The following is a 22382-nucleotide window of genomic DNA, read 5'->3' as shown; positions in this document are numbered from 1 at the left end:
AAACGGATGATATTGACTGTGAGTTTCTTTCAGGTTAAAAAGCTCAAACTGAAAAGAAAGAAATAGAAACGTCAACCAATATAAAAGCTTATGTACGGCTCTCATTCTCGTAATTACGGAAAGCTTTGTGAATATATTTATCAGCAGATCCTATCGGCTTCCCTGAAATTTTGGCGACATCATACTAGCGCAAACTAAGGGTAAACGGGTTGGAGTTCAACCGATAGTTTAGTGCAATGATGTGCTTTTACTCAAAGCTTGAATGCAAAGCTACAATGCTTGAGAAGAAACCTGCAAAGCTTAGATCCCATCTCTCAGAGCGGCAGCACCATAAACATTGTGTTTGCGTCGCCCACGATTTGTTCGAGAGAACAACAGCCCGACTATCTTGATACTTTTAGATCTTTGCTATCAGTCAGTCGAAAGCTCACTCGAAAACCAGAACAAACTTGTTTCACTCGACTGCTACGAAAGCGTCTTTCGCTTAGACATTTCTGTCACTCACTGTATTCTATCCTCGAATACAGCTTTCAATCAGTTTCAGTTTGAGTTGCTGATAATTTCAGTACGTCGGCATTTGTTATTGCCATTTTTGCAAATTGTGATTTGGGATACGAAAAAAAACACGACTGGAAACCGCTAGACTATACGATTATTCAGAGGGGAACGGCAAGGGATATTTAAAGAAGGTAGTGTCAAGGCAGCCCTGCTCTAGTATTGGTACAGGCTGAGACGTCACAATCACGAAAAATCTGGTCATTTACTAGGAAACTTTTCTATTTTAATGATAATTCGAAGAATCTGCTGGAAATTTTCCACTTTGAAAACATGCTATTGTAGAAGGATTCTTGCTCTTCAGGATGGGTACAAAAAAAGTTGCATTTTCAAATAATTTTTTTATGAAATAGACCATCGAAGTTCGAAAAAATGGTGGATTGCACCACTGAAATTTGCAAAACTTTAAAATTAGTTCAAAGTCTTCCATGAAAATGTTCAACTGAGTGCAGTTTAAGCTCCTCATTACAATAAAGTGATCAAAACACAATTTTTTATACAAAACCACAATCTTTTATTGGTATTTTAGTAAACTGAGTTAACAATCAGGAATTAATGTTGATTGTTCTACATAAGAATTGTATATGGTAAACAAGTTGGATTAAAATCATGACAATCAGTTGAACATTCAATATCTACCAGCTAGACCTTTTAGAAGTTAATAATTTCTTCATTTTTGCACGTTTTAGCTTCAAGGCGATATTACATTCATTAATAAATTTAAAAAAAAACATAATGCAATCTTCAAAGGACCAAAAAACCCCAATACATAATTAAATAGAGGTCCTACAACAAAATCGAAATGAAATTGGAATTCGATTTCGTTCTAAAACGTGTTTTTCTTTGAAATTCCTAGCATTCTCACATAAATTTTCGATACAATCGTTTTTGTGACGTCACAAAAAAAAATCCAATATGGCTCTCGGCACTACCTTATATAAATATTCCTTAGGGGAACGGGATGATATGGGATGAATATAAATGTCTTAAGGATTGAATTTCTCATAAATAATTACAAAAATGTGGAAAATGTGGTAAAAATATGACAATAATCTGACAAGTAAGACAAAATTATGGCAAAAATATGACAAATGAGATAAAAATATGAAAAAGTTATGAAAAAGTTTTTCGCATGTTTTTCAACATCAATTTTCCCATATCTAGTCCCTGAAATTTCATCTAAGTTGGATTCATTTCTCTACAAAAAAAAAAGTTATGAAAAAATTTTGACAATAAAATGACAAAAATCCGACAAAACTATGTCATAAATATGAGAATTGTATTGAAAAACGACAAAAATATGATAAATACTTGACAAGAAAAATTACAATGGTATAACAAAATTCTGACAATAAAATGACAACCATCTAACAAATTTAACATTTGACAAAATAATGTTAAAAAAATATATCTATATATATAAAAATGAATTTCTGTCTGTCTGTCTGTCTGTCTGTCTGTCTGTCTGTCTGTTCCCTATAGACTCGAAAACTACTGAACCGATTTGCGTGAAACTTGGTAGGTGGGGGTATTGGAGGCAGGGGAAGGTTCCTATTATGGTTTGAGACCCCTCCCTTTCTCATGGAGGGGGGGAGGGGCCTCCCAAGCAAAAGTCAATTTTTCGCATAAATCGAGAACGCATCAAGTAAATGGTATCAAATTTGGCATGGGGTGGTATTTGGGGACGGGGAATATTTATATGAATATAAGGTACCCCTCCCTCCTCTCAGTGGGGTGATAGGAAGGGGGGAGGGGGGCTACCTTAGAATTTTTCATATAACTCGAAAACTAATCAAGATATTGGAACCAAATTTGGCATGGATAGGTATTTTGATACGAAAAATATTTCAATGATTATTTGAGACCCCTCCCTCTTTGCAGTTGAAATGGGGAAGGGCCCTCTTTCATATTTTTATACATAACTCAAAAACTAATAAAGCAAATGGAACCAAATTTGGCATGGGAGGGTATTTGGATACGACAAATATTACTATGATTATCTGGGACCCCTCCCTCTTTCCAGTAGGGAGATATAAAGGGGAGAGGGGGCCTCTTTTATAATTTTTACATAACTCAATAACTAATTAAGCAAATGGAACGAAATTTGGCATGGGCGGGTATTTGGGAACGTGACATATTCTTATGATTATTTAAGACCCCTTTTTTCCAGCGGGTGAAAGGAAAGAGGGAGGGAAGTTTCATACAGTTATTACTGCATTTCTCAAAAACTACAACAGCAAATGAAGCCAAATTTGGCATGGAACGATATTTGGGTACGAGAAATTCTTCTATGAATATTTGGTATCCCTCACTCCTTCAAAGAGGTGGATGAAAAGGGGGAGAAGAGGTCTCCCTTACAATTTTCAGTATAACTAGAGAGTTGATCGATCAAATTGAACCATATTTGGCATGTGAGGATATTTGGATACGAGAAATGTTTCTATTATAAATTGAGGCCCCATCTTTTTTAGCGGAAAGATATAAAGGAGGAAAGGGGGGCTTCCATACAATGTTTTTGCATAACTCGAGAATTAATCGCGCAAATGAAACCAAATTTGGCATCAAAAAGCATTTGAGTACGAACAATACTTTTTCTATGTGAAACAATTCCTTTCTTGCAATAGGATGATAGAATTAGGAATATAGGAGGGGAAGAGGAGGCTTACATTTAACTTTTTTTTTACAAAATCCGAGAAATGGACAAAACTTAACATGAAAATCTTTTTGGTATGATTCTATGATTATATGACACACTTTCAGTGAGTAGGTACAAAGGAGGAGGGAGGTTAGCCCAATACAATTTTATTAGCATAAGTTCTCAACGAATAAGTTCTAACGAAACCAACAAATGTACACAAATATGACATGGAAAAGTACTTGGTTACGAGATATGTTTCTACGATTGTTGTAGACCCTTACGCTTTACAGTGTAGAGAGAGGAAGAAAGGAGAAGGCTCCATATACATTTCGTTGTAAAGCTTAAAAACTTATCAACCAATCAATGGAACTATATTTGATATAAGAGGATTTTCGGGAACGAAAAAAATGGGTATGATTATTAAAGATCACGACCACCATTTAACAGGAGATGAAAGAAAGAACAGGGGAGGGGGCTCTCTTATCAGTTTTTAGCATAAATCTAGAACATATCAAGCAAAAACAACCATATTTTATAAGTTAGATTGTTTGCGTACGAATATTTGGGCCCTCCCAGCTCAGGGTGAAGTTTAAAGAAACAGATTAAAATTATCAGATCTTTAACACAAATTTATAGCTCAAGATTCAAAAAAATTGTTTTAGTCATCTTTGTACTGCAATTCAAAACTCCAGCTGCAGCCCTCATTTTATAGCGGTTGCTTTAGAATTATGTTATAATTTGATTTAAAATAATGCCAACAAAACAATAAAAATTTGGATAGTTTCTGAAAATACTATTTGTTTTTAAAAGGTGTAGCAAAGCACACCGGGTCAGCTAGTATATAATAAAAAAAAGACATACACCGTCCTAGCCGATTTAGGCTTTACAGACTGAATAAATGACGTGAACAACTTAAGATTAACATTTAACACCCAGTACCGAGATGGGAATCGAACCCATGCCATCAGTGGACCAGCGACTAACGTCTTACCACGCTAACCACTCGACCACCGAGACATACAATAAAATGACAAAAGAAGACGAAAATCAGACAAATATAACAAATATCACAAAAATACTGCATAAGTATGACAAAAAATAGACAATACAATGACAAAATATGACGAAAAAAATTACAAAATTATGACAAAATTTGACAAATATGCTAAAAATATGTCATAATGAGACAAAATTGACAAATGACCGGTTAACCTTTGTCAAAAATATAACAAAAGTGATAAAAATAAGACAAAATTATAAAAGAAATCTGACAAATATGACAAAATAACTACAAAAAATTTACAATAAAATGACAAAACTTGACAAAATTAAGTTAAATAAGATAAAAGTATGACAACAACCTGATCAATACTACATTTGTCATATTTTTATCGTATTTCTACATAATCGGATTTTTGTTATTTTATTTTTAAATTTTTGTCATATTTTAATCATAAAAAGTTATGTCGTATTGGTCAGATTTTTGTATCAATTCTGTGATATTTTTAAAATGTTCATATTTTTGTCGTGTTTTGTTATTTTGTTGTCAATTGTTTGCCACAGTTTTCCCATTTTTTGTCATTTTATTGTTATAATTTTGTCATTTCATTGCCAATATTTTATCATAATTATATAATACTTTTGTTATATTCGTAATAATTTTGTCAATATGTTTCACCAAATTTATCAAATTTTAATTATAGCTTTGTCAGATATATCATATTTTTAAAAATTTTGTCATATTTTTATCATATTTGTCACATTCTTGACATAGTTGTGACAAATTATTTTAGAATATTGTACCTAGTAGAATTTTTTCATTTTGTTTTTGTATATTGGCATTGTTTGCCTGAAACTCAAAATGATGTTTCTCTTATCTCATGAACCTGCAAAGGAGTGAATGTATACTGACAACCGATGTTGTCGATTTGTGAATGAGTGTGCAGAGTGCTCTCGTGATTGGAGCTTTCTGTTCATTATCGGATGAATTCAGAAGGAAATGAACTGACCGTACACTGCAATAAGGCTGGAACATATATCAATTTCTTCTTATGTATGAATATTGAAAGCTGACACTGAATTTTTGCAGCCACGACAGCAAATGTAAATAAAATATATTTAGTGAATTAGGAATTTTGGCGGTTGTACATTTTTGTGGTGGTGATTCTTTTGCAAATCCGGAAAAGCTTTCTGCAGCGTGAACTTCCACAAAACTGTGATGAGAAAATACCTCAAAATGATGAATATGGGCCTAAATAAATCTGGAAAATCAATATTAAGACTAAATTTGGTTTTAACTGCAAGATAGTGCTGCCATCTACGACTTGAAACTGGACCAAGGGTGGTTTACTGAACAAAATCAAAGTTTTTGATTTCCAACCTATTTTTTTCTGATTCAAAATTAATCCCGAATGTTTGTTTCATCATTTCACGTCATTTTTATGAAGAAAATAAGTAGTTTGGTAAACAATTACAGCTCAAATATCAAATTCCTTAACGCTAGAGGAGCATTTCTTAAAACCCCCTAATTAAAACCTATGAAAACCTTTGGAATTCTGCAAAACTCCTTAAAATGCAGTTATTTATCCAAATAATTCGTAAAAGCATTATTATTCACTTTTACACAGTAAATTTTGAAAAATAAGCTTGTTTTTGTTGAAAAACTCAAGTGGTTCTATTCTTATTTCGCACCTTTTTTTCACATTTTTGGTCCTCAACGCCAATTGCTACGTCCAAAAAAAGTAAACTTATGCTTGATTTAACCGTTAGGCAATTCAGAACAAACTGTGGAAGAAAATTTCCGTAATTTTCAATCATTCATATTTTAACAAGCAAAACACATAGTGGTGCTATTCTTATTTCGCTCACTGTATTCTATAACGTAATGCACCATACCTACATTGTGAAACAGACTAAGTCGCTTCAGAAATGTTCCAAAATACTAAGAATGAATTTTCGAAGCCTCACATCTTTAATTTTTGGAATTTTCAAGCTTCGAAGCACTTACCACTTCTTGCATCCAGCTGTCCATCATGCTTGGGAGAATCTTCGAATCACTGCTTCCGTGACGTTCCCACATTAGAAACTCAACCCCCCGGAGGGCAACAAATAATCCAAAATTCACTTTTATTTTCGTTTCCACCGATTAAGACTGCACGAATCGTGTCTGGCGCATTTGTTTCGTCGTAACTGACTGCTCCTGGAAATTTTGCCACAGTAATTCTTTCCAGTTGTGGCCGAAAATCAAACGGAAGTCAGCGATATATCTTAAGGCGAAAATCCCCTTTTTTCACAAACACTCAAACACATACGACAACACCCGGCTCCAATCTGGCAAAAGCCGGTAGCGCCCCGCTTGTAGAGACCTCTCCCGAGGGTCCCAGCTTCTACTCAAGCTAGAAGGTAATTACAATTTGTACACTTCGTTTTGCTTCCTTCGTTGTCGAAACACACGTCAAGAAAACGCCACAAAACAAGAACGAAAAGAAACAACATCCACAAAAAGTAAGTTCTTCGGAATAGTTTGCTGATTCCAGGAATTCGCTCCACTCTACTGCTTCTGCTATTTGGTTGAAAGCGAATGAAAAAAAAAATCACTTTTATTTGACTGCTCGGTACAGCTAGATATTTCCAGATGAGAAACTTGGAGCCAGCCGCGTTTACTCGACAGAAAACCTATCGCGACGTGTTACGTATGTTTTTCAGCAGCTGGGGTCGCACACGAGAAAATCGCCGATGAATGGCGGCGCATAAGGATACGAAAAAGGCGAAATTGTTATTAAATTTTACGGCCCCCTGGTTTGCTCGTGGTTTCAATGCGTAAAAACAAGTCGAAGTTCTGTTTCCAAGCGACTTTGGGTTATCTTAGGCGCTCCTCCATGTGCTTCTTACCAAAGCTTGGCGCACCAACGCTTTGTCTATGAAAGGTTCACTATCATAATCTTCCTTCTCTTCTTTTGAATGACATTCATTTAAGACTTCATAAAAATCTTCCTCTAAATATATGTCCGGTGCTTTGCGAACAGATAACCAAATTAACCATACGATCGAAAGCCACCTGGAATGGACAACTCGCGTATCGATCACCCTCTTTCGCGGTAAGCTTCAAGCACTACTCGCACGAAAACAGACAGACGGATCTGCCGCGAGCGACATCAAGTCTCGTACTGAAAGAGATACGATCCGCGAACTTATTTTTCACATACAACAATCGCGCTCGACTCGCGCCCCGATTCGCTCTGCAGCCCCAAGTCGAAGTAAACAGAAAACGCAAACCATCATTGACCAACATGCCGCGCCGGCTGGGAGCATGGCTTGGGGCGCAAATTTACGCTCCTTCTCGTCCAAACATCCTCTCCACCGCGGCCAAAAGGGAAGCTCGAGCGACTAGCAAACTGCTACTGGCTGCCCGGCGCGACTTGGCTGGCCAAAATGGAGTAGGGAGTGTTGAATTTGGACGGATTTTCTTTTCCAAGCTTAGTGAATTATTAACGATGAACAACGTTGAAAAAAAATGTTTCAGAATGGGATTCTAGTTTGTGTACTATCGTTATTCAGTTATCTCTTCTCTATTATGTGACTAATCTTTTTACGTGGCGTCCGTCAAAAATTGGATTTGTGGCGAGACTAGACCTCAAAGCATAACATTACAAACACTAAAGAGGCTATCCCGTAGACATCTTTAAAGTATGCAGTTGAAACTTGACATTTTATTTGTACATACACCCAAAATTCAGCTTTTACTCCAATCATGAGTTCTCTATATTTCAACATCATTGGCATAAGATGTGAACGCCAGCGGCGATGATTCAATTTGAGACTGCCGCCGGCACAGTCTTCCAGCGCAATCGCATTGCGTATGACTGAAGAAGGAAACTAAATAAAAACGTTTTCATATGTCTCTCCTATTCCCATCACAAGATAAAGGAGGATGGAGACAATGAATTAATGAATTTATCTGCTCGGCCACAGCATTGCGTGCGTTATTGGCCTTCTATTAGTATATAAATTTCACATTAGTTTTGGATAGATTTTTTGCAAACTAGCAATCAATAATGAGCTTTTTTTTATTAAAACAGCAAAAATTGAGGGTTTTTTTTCTTCGAATTTTAAGTGACCAACAAAACCTATTTAAAAAATTATACGAACTCGTCCGAACTTCTAAGGTTATAACTTACTGAAAAAGGCATTATTTTGGATATTTTGTAGTACCGTAAACTGGGGGAACTTTGATCACTTTTTTCATTTATTTTTGAATATTTTGGAAAGGGTTGCTTCTTCGTAATAGGTACTTAAAAGCTTTAAAACACTTACTGAGGTGAGGAGTATTAAACAAGATCATTGATTGCAGTAAATTCAAACGACATTGGTGGTTATAATTATATGTTTATTACAAAACCAGATTTCGAGTTTCGGGGTAATTTTGATCACTATGGATTTTACGTATGTCAACATCTTCAAATTTATTGTTTTTATGCCATTTAGCACAGAAGGCTCAAAACATCGATAACAGTAATTTTTTGTTTGTACTCAATTGAATGTTTTAACTTTCAAAAACAAAAAGGCTTTAACTTTCAAAAATGTTTTCTTTCAAAACCAATTATACTCAAAAGATGGAAAATGTTCCTGCATACATTTAGGGGCAAAAATTATAAACATTTTTCAATATTTTTCGGCCTTAAAAGCTAATGGAATTTTACTTTCATGCAATATCCTAAGTTCTCGCACTGATCGCATGTTCTTTATTACTACAAACTTAACCATTTGATAGGGTTTTAAGCCATTTTTTTTCTATACGTGCTTTTTCGTGGAAAATGACCGTTTATAATCAATATCCAAAAATTATCATAAAATGACCATAAAAATAATACTTACACTAAACATAAACCAGAAAAAAGTTGCACTTTAACATTAAACAACCCATTTGCTCCTAAATGCTTAGATTTGATTAGGAGAGTTGTTTGTTCGTGAGCCTTAAAAAAACCTGATATTATAAGATTTTAAAATCTCATTTTAAATAATATAAAAAATCTCCTAATTAAAACCAATTTTAGCTTATTTGTAACTCAATTTATAGGCTTTTAAACGTAGTAAACAGTTTTCAGATATTTTTACTTTATACCTACTTATTTAATGATGAATATCTACAAAAATTTCATGTTGATCAAAGTTACCCTGCTGATCAAAGTTCCCCCAGTTTACGGTATATCTCCTTTCTTAGTTGAAATATGTATTCGACATGTTCCACAAAATTGTGTGTTTTAACAATTTGAACAACTTTTTCAAATAAACCAAGTTTGTAGATCGTATACTAAAAAAGATATAAAATAAAAACTCAAAATTACTTGCATTATTTTCAAAATGCTCGTAACTTTTATGATTTTCATGCGATCTTGATGATGTATTCAGCAAAGTTTCTTAAAATAATAAGATCTACAACTTTTGTGAAGAAATCAAGTCTCTGAAGCACACAATCAAGCTTCAGAAACGCACTTTCTTCCATTTTTGATTAAGAGTTAATTATTATTATTTTATTTATTTTATTAAATTTTGTTTCGAAACTCTTAAAGTATCCTTGAACTGATCTTGCCAGTTAAAATGTACTGTTTCTTTATTATTTGTCTCGAATTTTCAATGAAGGCTACAAAATCACATTCTAACAGAATTATGCTGGTTTTTCCAGTAATCTAAACATTAGCATGCATGGTGTATAATCTACAATGTAATGAATTGATTTCTTCATTCAATTTGAAGCACAATACTGAAGAATCACATGTGATATATCTTAATGAGATTTTTCAATTTTTCAGTTGCATAAAATTCTGAAGACACGTTCGCTTGATGTCATGAACTTTAAAAACTCTAAATTTGAAATGACATAAGTAACCAGTTGTCAGGAGCTTAATTTTCAAAGATCATAATTTTCGCTTACATTAATTTCAGTTAATATTAACCTCATACTTCTGGATTTAGGAAAGAATTTGCTGATTCTGGGAGAATGTCTTAAAAAAGCTAGCTTATCTCAAGAAAATTTATTTCCCGTTACTTTGTTTTTTTTTAATGGTTTTCTTTGCTAATTATAAATAATCTGCTTATGTTAATATATTCCAATCTTTTACTTTAACATCACGTGAAGTATTCATTTAATCTTGAAATGGATTCCAAATCAAATCATGTTAGAAGAGTTTACGATCCAGAAGAGCACCCCAATGGTTGGTCTTAAAACGAAATGTCTTAGCCCTTGAGTGATTTAGTACAAAATTCCTAGTCTCTGACATGTTTAATAATACTTATTTATAAGCACCTTTTGCTAACAAGTTACTTCCCATTTCTACGGTTAACTTTCTTGAACTGAAAAATTTTAAATAGAAATAATTTCATAAGGAGGGGGGGGGTATACCCCAAGCCTCCCTCGTTTGCACGGCCTTGTTTAAGGGACTTATGGTTGATTTGGCCAAGAATAAACTTTTCTATATCCGAGAATATTGTTGAAACCCACGATTGGGCAATTTACGTGCATTGACGATCGCTGGAGGAACTAGCAATCGCTAGTATAGAGTGTAGCTATCTAAGGACCTTACTGAAGTAGTGAATATAGCTCAATCAGTGAAACCTGCGTTGAATCTTTCATTTCAACAGGTTATGGGCCCAGATACGTCTGGAGAGGAAAACGAGTTAGTGAGAGGGGTACTCTCAAGTCTGATACTTGCGGTTAGCATGTACGCTAGCTATCAGGGCCAGCCAAAGGACTACCAGCGAAGAGACAAGCCAGAGGACCATGGCAGTTGGTCAGCCGATAGTCAGAGGACCGCTAGCGCCAAGACCAGTCAGCGAGATGTCCCAGACCAGCCAGGAGAGGTGGTTCGGCCAGAGATCGACTCCGGGAAGGTTTGTGGACCGAGGGGGTTACTTTCGATCGATAATATCACGAGCTACACTGTGGTTAGCAAGCGAAAGCTCGCGTTCGACGGCCGGTAGGTGTCCCAGGATCCACCACCAGGCGGCGCCGAGGTTTACAAGTCCAGCTGGAGCAACACCCATGATTAATTGGGTGATGCTGGTAGCTGAAAGCGTAAAGGTGGGAGCACAATAGCCCGTCGTGCGTCGCGTCGCGTCAGCGTCGCGTTGACATTTCATTTTGAGGATATAGTTTTCCGTTTGAGCCACCACAATGATGCGTCGCGTCAGTGAAGACCTTGTACTAAAATGCAAAACTTGTTCTAAACAGCAGCGTTCTACAACGTCGACGCTGTGTTTTTTGAAAATAATCAAAGTTCTCTCGCGTCAGCTGCATATTTAATTTTCCGTTTATGTGTTTTTATCGAAGTTTTAAACAAATAGAACCCAAACTAGAAATAAATTCCATTTTCTCCTTTCAAATTATTTAATTATGCCATCAAAAATTATTATTCCACAAATCAGCTGTTTTCACGCCTCTGAGGAAATCAACGATTAGTCATACTAGTTTTAACTTACAGTTTTTGTTTTTTAAATTAAATAAATATGATTTTATATCATTTTATTTCAATTTGTTGCTGTATTGTTAAACATTTTATTTACGTATATAAACTCGGAATAGTTCTGTCATCATTTCGACCGTTTCTCATGCTATTTTCAAGGTTGGTTTTACAAAATAGACACAAGTGAATTAAAGTCGGTTTGGAAAAAAAAATCTTGAAAATAACAAACAATAATTTTTATTTTATTATATAATTAACAATTACTCACTAATTACACTGTCAAATTGGTACTGTTGGTACTGGCCTGAGCTTTCCATCCACTACCGGCAGAAGAATTGAATTGGAAGTAGACCATCGAAAAACTCATTATTTCATCCATTGAAGACTCCTACTCTGGAAGATGTATTTTCCGCAGGCGTTGCTGGTGCCGCCAATGGTACTGGTTGTTATTAAGTTCCACTGCGCTGGAAGACAATCAACCGCATGCCTGCTCTACCTTATGATTTTTTAAATAACCACAACTTAAAATCTTGAATTCCACTTGCAAAACTTTGACATCGCGAACAGATAAAGCAAACCAAAACAAACTTTTGGTTTCTATGTCACCTGACGCTGTATTGTAATGCAAAAATCGTAGGGTGCGTCGCGTCAGCGTTTTAGTACTCAACGACGGCGTTGACAGCTGACACAACGCGACGATCGACGCTGTATTGTGTTTTAAGGCTGAAACACAATAGAGTATTTCCTGAGACAGATGGTGGTAGGGTAGCCTTTTATTTTTGTTTTGAAAAATGTAAACACCTACTGGTCGCCATTTTGAATTTGAGAAATGAGTACTGTTAAATTATTTTTTCAAAAGATATAATTTATTCAAATTACCATCAAATAACTTCAAACTTACCTTCAAAGTATGTCAGGTCTACAATTTTTTAATTTAGGCTAGTTTAAAAAATTAAGAATTCAGCATAACCATTATTATTGCACTGCCAATTTGGTTTCGTTACTATCCGACCATTGAACATGCGTAGTGTTGTTGTTATTTTTACCCTACCACCAGATGCCGAAAATTGTAAACATGAGAAATCAGCTGTTCGGTTGACAAGTCGGGAAATACCTTATACAGCGTCGATCGTCGCGTCGCGTCAGCTGTCAACGCCGTCGTTGTGTACTAAAACGCTGACGCGACGCACCCGACGATTTTTGCATCACAATGCTGCGTCGAGAATCATAGCAACCAAAAGTTTGTTTTGATTTGTTTATTTCGTTCCGTTGTTTTGTGTATTTCACTTGTTGTCACGAAGGAAATCCCAGTTCAATTTTCCACGGAATTTACGATGCTTGGAGGACGGTTGCGGCCTCACATAAGCAAAATTCGCCCTGCAAAATTTAAACAACATCAAACGATACAACAGGTAGGAGATTTAAAATAATACAGAAATATTTAAACAGACATATTAATAATGATTTCATGTCTGTTTCAGGGTATGCTACATCGTAGGAATTGACCTCCAGTTAATTTGCCTACAGAAGCCAATTGATTGCGGAAACGATCTGAATCGGTCGACAGTTGAAGCTGTGGAACGGCTCAGATCAGTTCAACTACTGCACGGTGTTGACTAAAAAATGGAAGTAGCGGTCAGATTGGGATAAATGTTAGATTAATGTAATTTTAAATGTAAATAAAGTTATAAATGTATTGGCTTTAAATAATTGCTGAAAGATAAACTACAAATCCGAAAATCCATTTGAACAACACTAATATTTTCATGTGACGGATTCATATCATTATGATTTATCATTTGAATATGAATTTAAATGGTTTGAAAATAATTTGAAAGAAAATTTTACAAATATTTCATTATATAGTCTATTTGTGTCAAACTTTAAAAAAAAGGTAAAAAGGAACTGTTAAAATCCTGCTGACGCGCAAGAATTTTGATTTTTTTCAAAACCAAAACGTCGACGCTGAAGAACGCTGCTGTTTAGAACAAGTTTTGCGTTTTAGTACAATGCTTTTACTGACGCGACGCACCATTGTGGTGGCTCAAATGGATAATGGCATCCCCAAAATCAAATGTCAACGCGACGCTGACACGACGCGACGCACGACGGGCTATTGTGGGGCCGCCTTTAGCCTTAACTCTCGTGCTTTGGTTGTGCGCTGTTGCCTGCAGTTATGAGCTGATCTAAGCGCAAAGGACCAGAAGGTGCCACTGGAGATCGAGACCGAGAAGTCGGGTTACAAGAGGGTTACTGTCAATGCCGTCCGACGGCTGGGAGATGGACTTTCGACATCTGCAACGAAGAAGATCTTCGTCGAAAGCTGCAGATCCATCCCGAAAAGAAGGTTTGAAGAAGCTGTTTGTCAAGAAAGCTACTCTCGTGATGTGTAGCTACGCTGCAGTCGACACACGAATAAGCTGATCCAAGCCTGCAGTATGATTATTTTTGCGGCTTTGGAGGAGGTGTTTGCCAGGTGGCAGTCAGTTGCCAGCCTCACCTCACTGCCGACTCCAGAGCCAAGCTGGACTACAACTACTGTTGAGGATCGAGTTTGGGAGGAAAAGCTCAGAGTTCATCTCGCAAAATACAGCTACGCTGTGGTTAGCATGCGTCTGCTGATTTGCTATGACTGGAAGAAATGGTTGGTGTTGCAGAAAAGCTCGATAGCCGACGATGCTTTTCAACATATTCTCAATCTGCGAATTGAGGCGAGGTGTTGAAACTGGTATAGAGTTTAGCTATGTAAGGACCTTACTGAAGTAGTAAATAAAAAATTAAGCCTATTCCACCAGTGAAACCTACGTTGAATATTTCATTTCAACAAGTATATACATAGATCTGATTTAAAAAAAAAAATGATACATATGAACTGAGAAATTAATTCGAAATCAGATCTTTAAGAGAAATAAAAAAAAATTATTTAAATATTTTTAATTATTTTGGAAATTTGGCTAAAAATATTGAAAAATCAATCAAATGTTTCTAGTAACCTTTAAGTGCCCAACTCTGGATAGTTATTTGTACAACTTTTTTCGCTAAATGATAAAAAAGATGTATTTCTAAAATTCCGTAATGATGACAGCTAATTGACAGTAGCCTAAACTCCAATAAAAACGAGAAAATGACCCATTTTATCCAAAAACATCATTTTTTAAAGTTTTAGAAAACATACGTTCTCTAAAAAAAAATCATTTGCAGCCTTAAATGTTAAAAAAGATGCTATTTCTATTTTAAAAAGATACCGAAGTTGGTTAAAAATGATGAAATAAAAATATTGATTAAAAACATGTTGTTTGATAAATCGAATATTTTCCATCAATATGGTTTTCTGTAAGACAAAAGTTGTTTGCAGTCACAAAATACAACCTCTGTAAATTTTTCAGCGAAAAAATAATTTTGGTTCTAAAGGGATAAATCAAATTTATAAAAGAAATGTATAGTAAAGCACTTTGAGTACTTAAGCTAGTGATTCATAAAAATAATTCACACGCATCGACAAGTTCTTCCCGAACATATGCCCGAACGAAGCGAATTAAGAAAAAATATCAACAATTCCACCGTCGATGATTCGACACTGATGCCGGCACCAGCTGATGATGAGAACGATGATGATGCAGAGCTCTGTGCGATGATCGTTTCTGACGAATTTTGTTCCTCTTCAATGAGTTGTATCAAGCGTGAAACGGATGAGATGTCAGTCAGTTATATCAGACGGGCGACAGTAATAAGGCGACGCGCGGGGGAGTTCGAACGCGAAAGGTGCTACTGAATGAGACCCGAACACCATATCTCCCAGATGAAATAACACACCAATCCATACCGATTATTCATCCTTCGATAGAACTGGGATTCATTAGTTTCGTATTCTTTTCTCCATTTTTCAATTTATCATTAGATTATTAAATTCTGAAGATGGAAAGGTACATTGGAATCTGAATAAAAACGATAAACCCTAAAGGAGAATTGAAAGTAAATAATCGTGACAGATTCGAAAAATTTGAAAAACTTGAACTTGAAACTGTCGATTTCCATACCAGACACACACGTTGCCGAGGAAATTCTAATTCCCTGCCAATTCGATTTGGGTAGGGTTGCCAAAAAATTCAGCATCGGTACATATTTTTCCATACCAGATTAATCCCGGTCCCGGGAAAGGAGAGCCCTCCTAGACATCCCCAAACCTCAAACGTTAGAGGTCCCGAAAAGGTCTTTGCTGAATCGGTTATAAGGCCGGCCGGCTAATTTGAATTTCGGCATACTTAGTACAGCTGTCCGAAGTTCGATTTGCTTTCGGTTGTCCGTTACCAGTCGTCTTCAAAATAATTTGAATCTGACAAAGTATCTCAACATAGACTAACTAGATAGTCTTTCTAGGGCTAAGGACCACTTGTTATGTGTTATCTAACCACCTTACTATTGAGTGCAGTTTCAAATTCAATTTCTAGCCGAATGCATCCGATGGTATCACGTTCAGATGAACGTGAAACCTAAGGGTGCTTTTCACTCTTCCCTTTATTTACATACATAGTACAGCGTAAAACTGGAACTTAATCTATTCTCGGTTTACAATCAGCTAAGCCAAAAGAAATTGATGCTCGGATGATAGTTGTTCGAATCTTGGGATGTGCAGCGATTCCAAAACATTTCCTCCCGATCCAGGCGCTAGCGTCAATCGTTCGGTGTTTGATTAGCACATCGATCTGTAAACGATCTGCCACATGAGAGCAAAACAAAATCTGCAGCTGCAGCCGATTTCCAGTTATTGTTTTGGTTCCTTTTGGCTAGATCCCGAGATGATTGAGGACAACCGCCGTCCAGTTTTGCCTTGGTGTGGTTCCAGCTGACGAAAAAAATTTCCACGTGACACACCCTACCGATGCATTGGGGTGCATTCGGTCCCTCAGTTTACTAAATTTAGCATTAGCGCCCTGTCAATTGCTGTAATCCAACTGACGCTAGCAGATCAGCGATTGATAAGGATCGCCGTACGTCATTGGGAAAGGTTTAGAAAGAGTTTGAAACTCAGCAAATGTTTAACCGTGCGTTCAAAATAGGATGAACTTGTTTACTTCGAGAATGTTAGTTGCACGACTAACGAAATTAGACTTCGAGAAACGTGCGAACACGATTCGTGTGGTGTTCGTGTGTTTCTCTCGGGAGGGCGTGTCCCAGCGACTTTACCAAATGAGTTCGTTGTACTTATGCGTTTCACCCACCCGAAGCACCAGGTTCTATGTTGCATTTTCGTACAATTCGTTTGAAAATTAGATTCATGAGAGCTGCTGTTATAAACACATTTACCGCACTTTGAGTTTGAGTTACCTTTGGAGCGAACCACTCTGGTCACTCAGTGCTAGAAAGGGGCCACTCCAACAAAAAACTGATCACTCAGTGCCGGAAACGGACACTCAATTCCGAAATGGATACTCTGAAGTAGTCTTTGAAATTGCAAGGGTATAAGGTGATGAACCCAGATCCCGGCAACGTTACAAGATTTGTTTTTGTATCGTGTGACCAACATCTTTTAACTAAGTCTTTTAACTAGGTCTTGGTGACCGGGTATTTCCCATTCATTCTTTAAAGATCCGGTAGCCTGGATAAAATTGGGCAATCTGGAATTACCCTAGGTTGTTAAAAAAAAGGTTCCAATAGACCGGGACAAGCTCTTTTCTAGCCTTGTTTTTTTCATCAGCGTTTGCAGTTGGCTATGGAATGGGACTGCCTTGCTATCATTTTTGCTACACGCTCTTTTTTTAAACTCAAAATTAGGTTTTGGTTCAAAACAGCAGTTCAGTGGCAGCACTCAATTTTGAATTCGACTGGGCAATCGCAAAACTAAGTTCTGATAGGCATACTCAATACTAAGTTCGGCAGCCGAACTCGAATTTATCCTTTTTTTCGAAGGTAGCTTATTTTCAGGGAATTAAAGGATGATTAAAAATTGTTGTACCCGGATGTTGCTGCTCCGGTACATTGCATTGCAATTACAGAGCGGTGGAAAATTTTGACACTCCCGGTCAAAGAAAACTTCCGGATGCTACTTCCTACGGGAAGTAAATAACATCCGGATGATTCCGGACATTCCAAGCCACTCACCGTATGATCACAATGACGGACAGAATTTTACGCTGACACGGTGAACATGCATTCCTTTATAGTCTTCCGGTAATTGTTCCGGAACGACAAAATTTTGCGACGTGTTCGTTGGTAGCTGTTCCGTTTCGAACTGAACTCGCTAAGTGTTTTCAGTCCATCAAAGAGAGTTCAATTTTCAGTTCATATGGTTGAACTCAGCTTTGCTCCCTCGCCGAAGGAAAAAAGGATCAATTTTAAGATCGCAGTTCGAACTCCATTTCGAACCATCGCAAGGAGAAAAAAGGGTACTTAACTTTAAGTTCATGGAATCGAACTATGTTTTGAACCTCGGTCGTACTTAATTTTGAGTTAAAATAAAGGAGCGTGTAGGTACCTACAATGAAAATAATCGCATATGCGTCCCAGAGTATAATTTTCATCACAAACCATCCAAATTTTGATATTTTTGAACGAGCAATGATACAAAAGTATTTGTTAGTCACGTAAGTAACAAATGCTGTTGATTGCTGCCATCAAAACCGCGGGAAAATACGAAATTTCTCAAAACAAGTAACAAAATTCAATTGCTGTTTTCTCAACTCAACAGAAACGCAAATAGGACGGACTTGCTATGAGCGGCAGTAAGCTAATATTGATAATAGTTTTTTGCTCTCAATCGTATCACTCACCCGAAGCACCCGTGGCTAGTCTATGTGTTATTTCCGTACAGTTCGTTCGAAAATTAGATTCGTGAGAGCTGCTTTTATATACACATTTACAACATTTGAGTCGTCTGAGCCTGGGCGAGTTGTAGTTGCCTTTGGATCGAAAAAAAAACTCGGGTTGCCACTAAAACCAAGACTCAGAGCCTACTCACTCTCTACGACTCCCTACGACACTCAGTGCTACAATGAGGTCGCTTGATCCAAAAACTGTTTACTTGGTGCCGAAAACGGACACTCAAAGCCGAGGATGATCACTGTGAACCAGCATAAAGTAGCCCTGAGCTGAGATTGGTCACCAGGATCAGATTAAATACACAGGGTCGAGAGTGGCATCTGAGAGCTGGTCACCCAGATCCGAATTAGACCACTCGGAGTCTAAAATGATCGCTCTCAACACCAATATATGGCCAATAAAACTGAAAAATGGCCACTCAGAACAAAGATTTAGTGACTTTGAGCTGAGAATGGTCACTCAGAACCAGGGTTAGAACACTCAGAGCCGATAGTGGTCATCCAGATCACCATCGCACATCACCAAGAAAAGTCCAATCAACTACGAAAAGTTGTCACTTTCCTCCGAGAACTACCACTCATAATGGCCACACACAACTTGAACTAAGTGACTCTAAACTATGAATGATAACTTAAAACGGGTCCCGGACATTCGGCCGAAGACCGTCAGGCCTAACGACCATTGGGCCTAACATACAAACGGGAATCAAAGATGTCTTATCGGACTTGTATCACTTCGACCTAGTGACCATTCGACGGAACGATCTATGGCCTATGGTCCATTTGGCCTATCGTCAATTCGGCCTATTGTCAATTCGGCCTTGCGACCATTCGGTCTGATTACCATACGGCCGAACATTCTTTCGGCTTTACGTACTTTCGACTAAACAGCCCATTCGGCCTAACATCCATCGGCCAAATGACTTTCGACCGAATGGCCTACGGCCGAGTGACCTCACTTATGTTGAACCAGGGATAGGGTACTCCATGTGGTGATCCTTAAATTTCTTCCCTGAATTCATTTCTCGGTTTATTTTTTTCACTAAGACTTTACTTCCACTCGACTTAAAAACCCGCAACCCCAACGATTAAAGTAGCCAATAGAATGACGATATTTTCCCGATTCGTCCGTCGTTTGCTTTCACTCACACTCTACCAATCATCTCTCCAATCTTTTAGTGTTAGTGATCGCTGGCTTTTGCCAATATGATTATCACTCACACATGAACAAGTTTAAGTCCGACAATGATTTACATCTGGCTTAGTCCTTTTTAACAAGACCACACCGACAGTATTTTCTGTGTTGCCAGATAAACGATGTTTTTTTTGTGTATGTTAACATTATTATTAATAATTTTAAATATATTTCTTTGTTTCAATAAACAAAAAGTACAAATCAATTAGAAGATTTCGGCCATCTTTTTTATTATCATTTATCATTATCACTATATCTACCACACTCCATACCAAAAAAAAACAACTTTGAGCCGAGTCCGGTCACTCAAACCCGGACTAACATACACAGAGCCGAGTATTTTCCCTCAAAATTGAGAAAAACGGAAGGTTGTGAAAATATCATTAAAACGAAAGGAAAAACGTAAAATCTCAAGTAAATGTCCGCTTCAGTTGGAATTTTCTACTAAGTTTGCTATTGTAGAATATCATACATCAGCCCAAGTGATAAGCTCTTGAAGTAGATTATAGCTAATTAAAATATTATGGCAAACATAATCATTAATCGTACCCGTGTCTAAGAAATCACTTCTTTGTTTATGCACGCACTGCCTTGCACCGCAGCGATTATCTCGGCAACGTGATTACGGGAATCATGGAATCGTTTACCGGATAGCCTTACTACAATGTAGATGGATGGATTTTTTTGTTCTCGGTAGCACTTTTTATTGTGTCTATTCAGGATAGATTCTCATCAATATTCTACTGTTTTCCAGAGAAAAGCATTCTTGTAAAGGGTTTTTTTTGCAATATTGTATTATTTCGAAATATTAATATTTATAATACACTGGTTAAGGTAGTTCAACGCTACTTACGTTGACAACTTCTAGGATACGCTGTCCGCTGTCTGAAACAAAAAAAGGAAAAAAAAGTTATGAAAATTAATTGAAATTGTGTATACGATATACAGTATTGTTAAAATTAGAAACGGAAAAAATTGTCATTGCAACCCTTGTTCTTAGCTCAATTTTCCTTTATAAAGTCTCAAACTTTGCAGTAGATGGCACCACTACTGAATGTCAAATGGCAACTCCCACATAAAACTAGATTCTAGCACACAATTGTGAACAAACAAAACGAGTTTGTCTCCTTAAAGCCTAAAGGTATGAGCCGTTTCAAATAAAGATGTTACAAAAAAAACTCCCACATCATTGTATTGGTAATTTGTACCATCGGAGTGCGAAGATTTCTCTCTCTCTCTCTCTCTCTCTTTCTCTTTCTCTTTCTTTTTTTCTTTCTTTCTCTCTCTCCCGTGTGTCTTTTTTTAATTAGTTGGTCATTCATGTGGTAAATTCTTTCTACGGATTGCATTCCAAGACTCGGCGAGCCACCGCGTCCCCCCAGTACGCTACTATGGGTCCACGGGTGCAATTGGTCGACTCATGATACTCTAAGCACCCCTACGGCATAAAGTCCACCTGGGGCCTCTGGTAATAATTCCCATCTGGACCTGCATCGAAGGCTGTACCCGAGATGGGAGACCAAGTCCGCGCTTATGCGCTCATCGGCTTACTCAATTTCAAGTCAAAACTCCAGCATATATACCCTGCCTCTTGTTACAATTCAAGACTAAGGACCTCTCCTCTGATGACTCGAGGTCCGGCCTTTACTCGTAACTCGAGGGTCGCTTGGTTCGAGACCACTGCAAAATACCAATGACCTTTCCTCTAACGACTCGAGATCTTGGCTCCGCTTGGTTTGGCTCGAAACCCTCTCCTTTTTGCCCGTCCGTGTGCCGAATCGAGAGCAGCTTATCCTGGACACGCGCATGTAACAGCACACTTCCGGGGCTTTAAGAAACTACAGGGTGACAAAAAAGTCCGGTCACACAGAAAAAACTCAATATTTCAAATAATAAGAAGAAAATCAGAATCTGACTTTCATAGCTTTATTCAGTAACTCGAAAAGATACTTCACAGACGATATCTCGGAATTGCACCACCTTTCTCTGATCGAATCAGCTTCAGACGTCTCGGAAAGTTGTCACAAGCGGCGCACATCCGGTCTCATATAATCTTTTTCAGCCTTGGAGTTCTCACCGACCTTGGTCGTCCAGATAGTGCCTTGTCCTCGGTGCCTCCTGTCTCTAGTTATCGATTTATGGTCCGGTACACGAATTTCCGGTTGATTCCGAACGTTTTTAAGTGTTTGAATATGTTGAATATGTGTCCGGTTTGTACCCTCTCACATATTCAGCGATAACAGCTGCTCTTAACTCTGCCATGACTCACAACTTAATGTACACAAACTGCACAGAAACGAAACCCTGCCACTTTGGGCAGCAAAGATAGCCCTTTCATTGTGCATATAGATGGCACCAGAGAGATGCAACGTATAGGCTACAGGCAACCCCAAAAAAGTGTGTGGGATTATTTTGTCACCCTGTACTCGGATTATTCCTGGTGAAGACGTCATCCTACACCGACTCGAGTGACTCACCCGCCGACGACGTGAAATCACTCTATCCGAGAGTATTCCGCGACGTGAATACTCCTCCCTCTACGAGTTCGACTGCGGAGAAGGTCTTGTCTTTCCCACCAGCGTCTGTAGCAGAGGGCGTGTTCGACTCGGATACTTCGCGACGGTAACGGTGGAAGTATCCTACACACACGCTCGCGACGTACCAGGCAGGTTCGGACGCACACTACTCAGATGCTCCCCGACAAAGGAGTCACCCTACAC

The 22382-nt window shown here is 37.6% G+C and overlaps 1 protein-coding gene and 1 long non-coding RNA gene across 3 annotated transcripts in view; one reads left to right on the top strand and one right to left on the bottom strand.

Annotated features, from left to right (window-relative positions):
* LOC129740709 (steroid hormone receptor ERR2) overlaps window positions 1–22382 on the bottom strand; it is a 109869-nt gene that overhangs the window by 40225 nt on the left and 47262 nt on the right. Inside the window, exon 2 of one of the 2 annotated variants that reach the window (XM_055732473.1) lies at window positions 20516–20547. Coding sequence is in view for 1 of the 2 variants with exons in the window: in XM_055732472.1 (XP_055588447.1) it covers window positions 6201–6272 (72 nt within the window). In the remaining variant the exon portion in view is untranslated. Of the gene's footprint in view, window positions 1–6200; window positions 7349–20515; window positions 20548–22382 lie in introns of those variants that run through there. The other variant, XM_055732472.1, reaches the window with a different exon arrangement.
* Window positions 12810–13362, top strand: LOC129740710 (uncharacterized). Its single transcript, XR_008736345.1, has 2 exons — window positions 12810–13064; window positions 13134–13362. It is a non-coding gene; the product is annotated as an uncharacterized LOC129740710 (long non-coding RNA).

Source organism: Uranotaenia lowii, chromosome 1 (genome assembly GCF_029784155.1).
Source record: "Uranotaenia lowii strain MFRU-FL chromosome 1, ASM2978415v1, whole genome shotgun sequence".
NCBI classification, from domain to species: domain Eukaryota; kingdom Metazoa; phylum Arthropoda; class Insecta; order Diptera; family Culicidae; genus Uranotaenia; species Uranotaenia lowii.
Note: the sequence above shows the minus strand (reverse complement) of the source record. Positions and strands in the feature narration are given on the sequence as shown.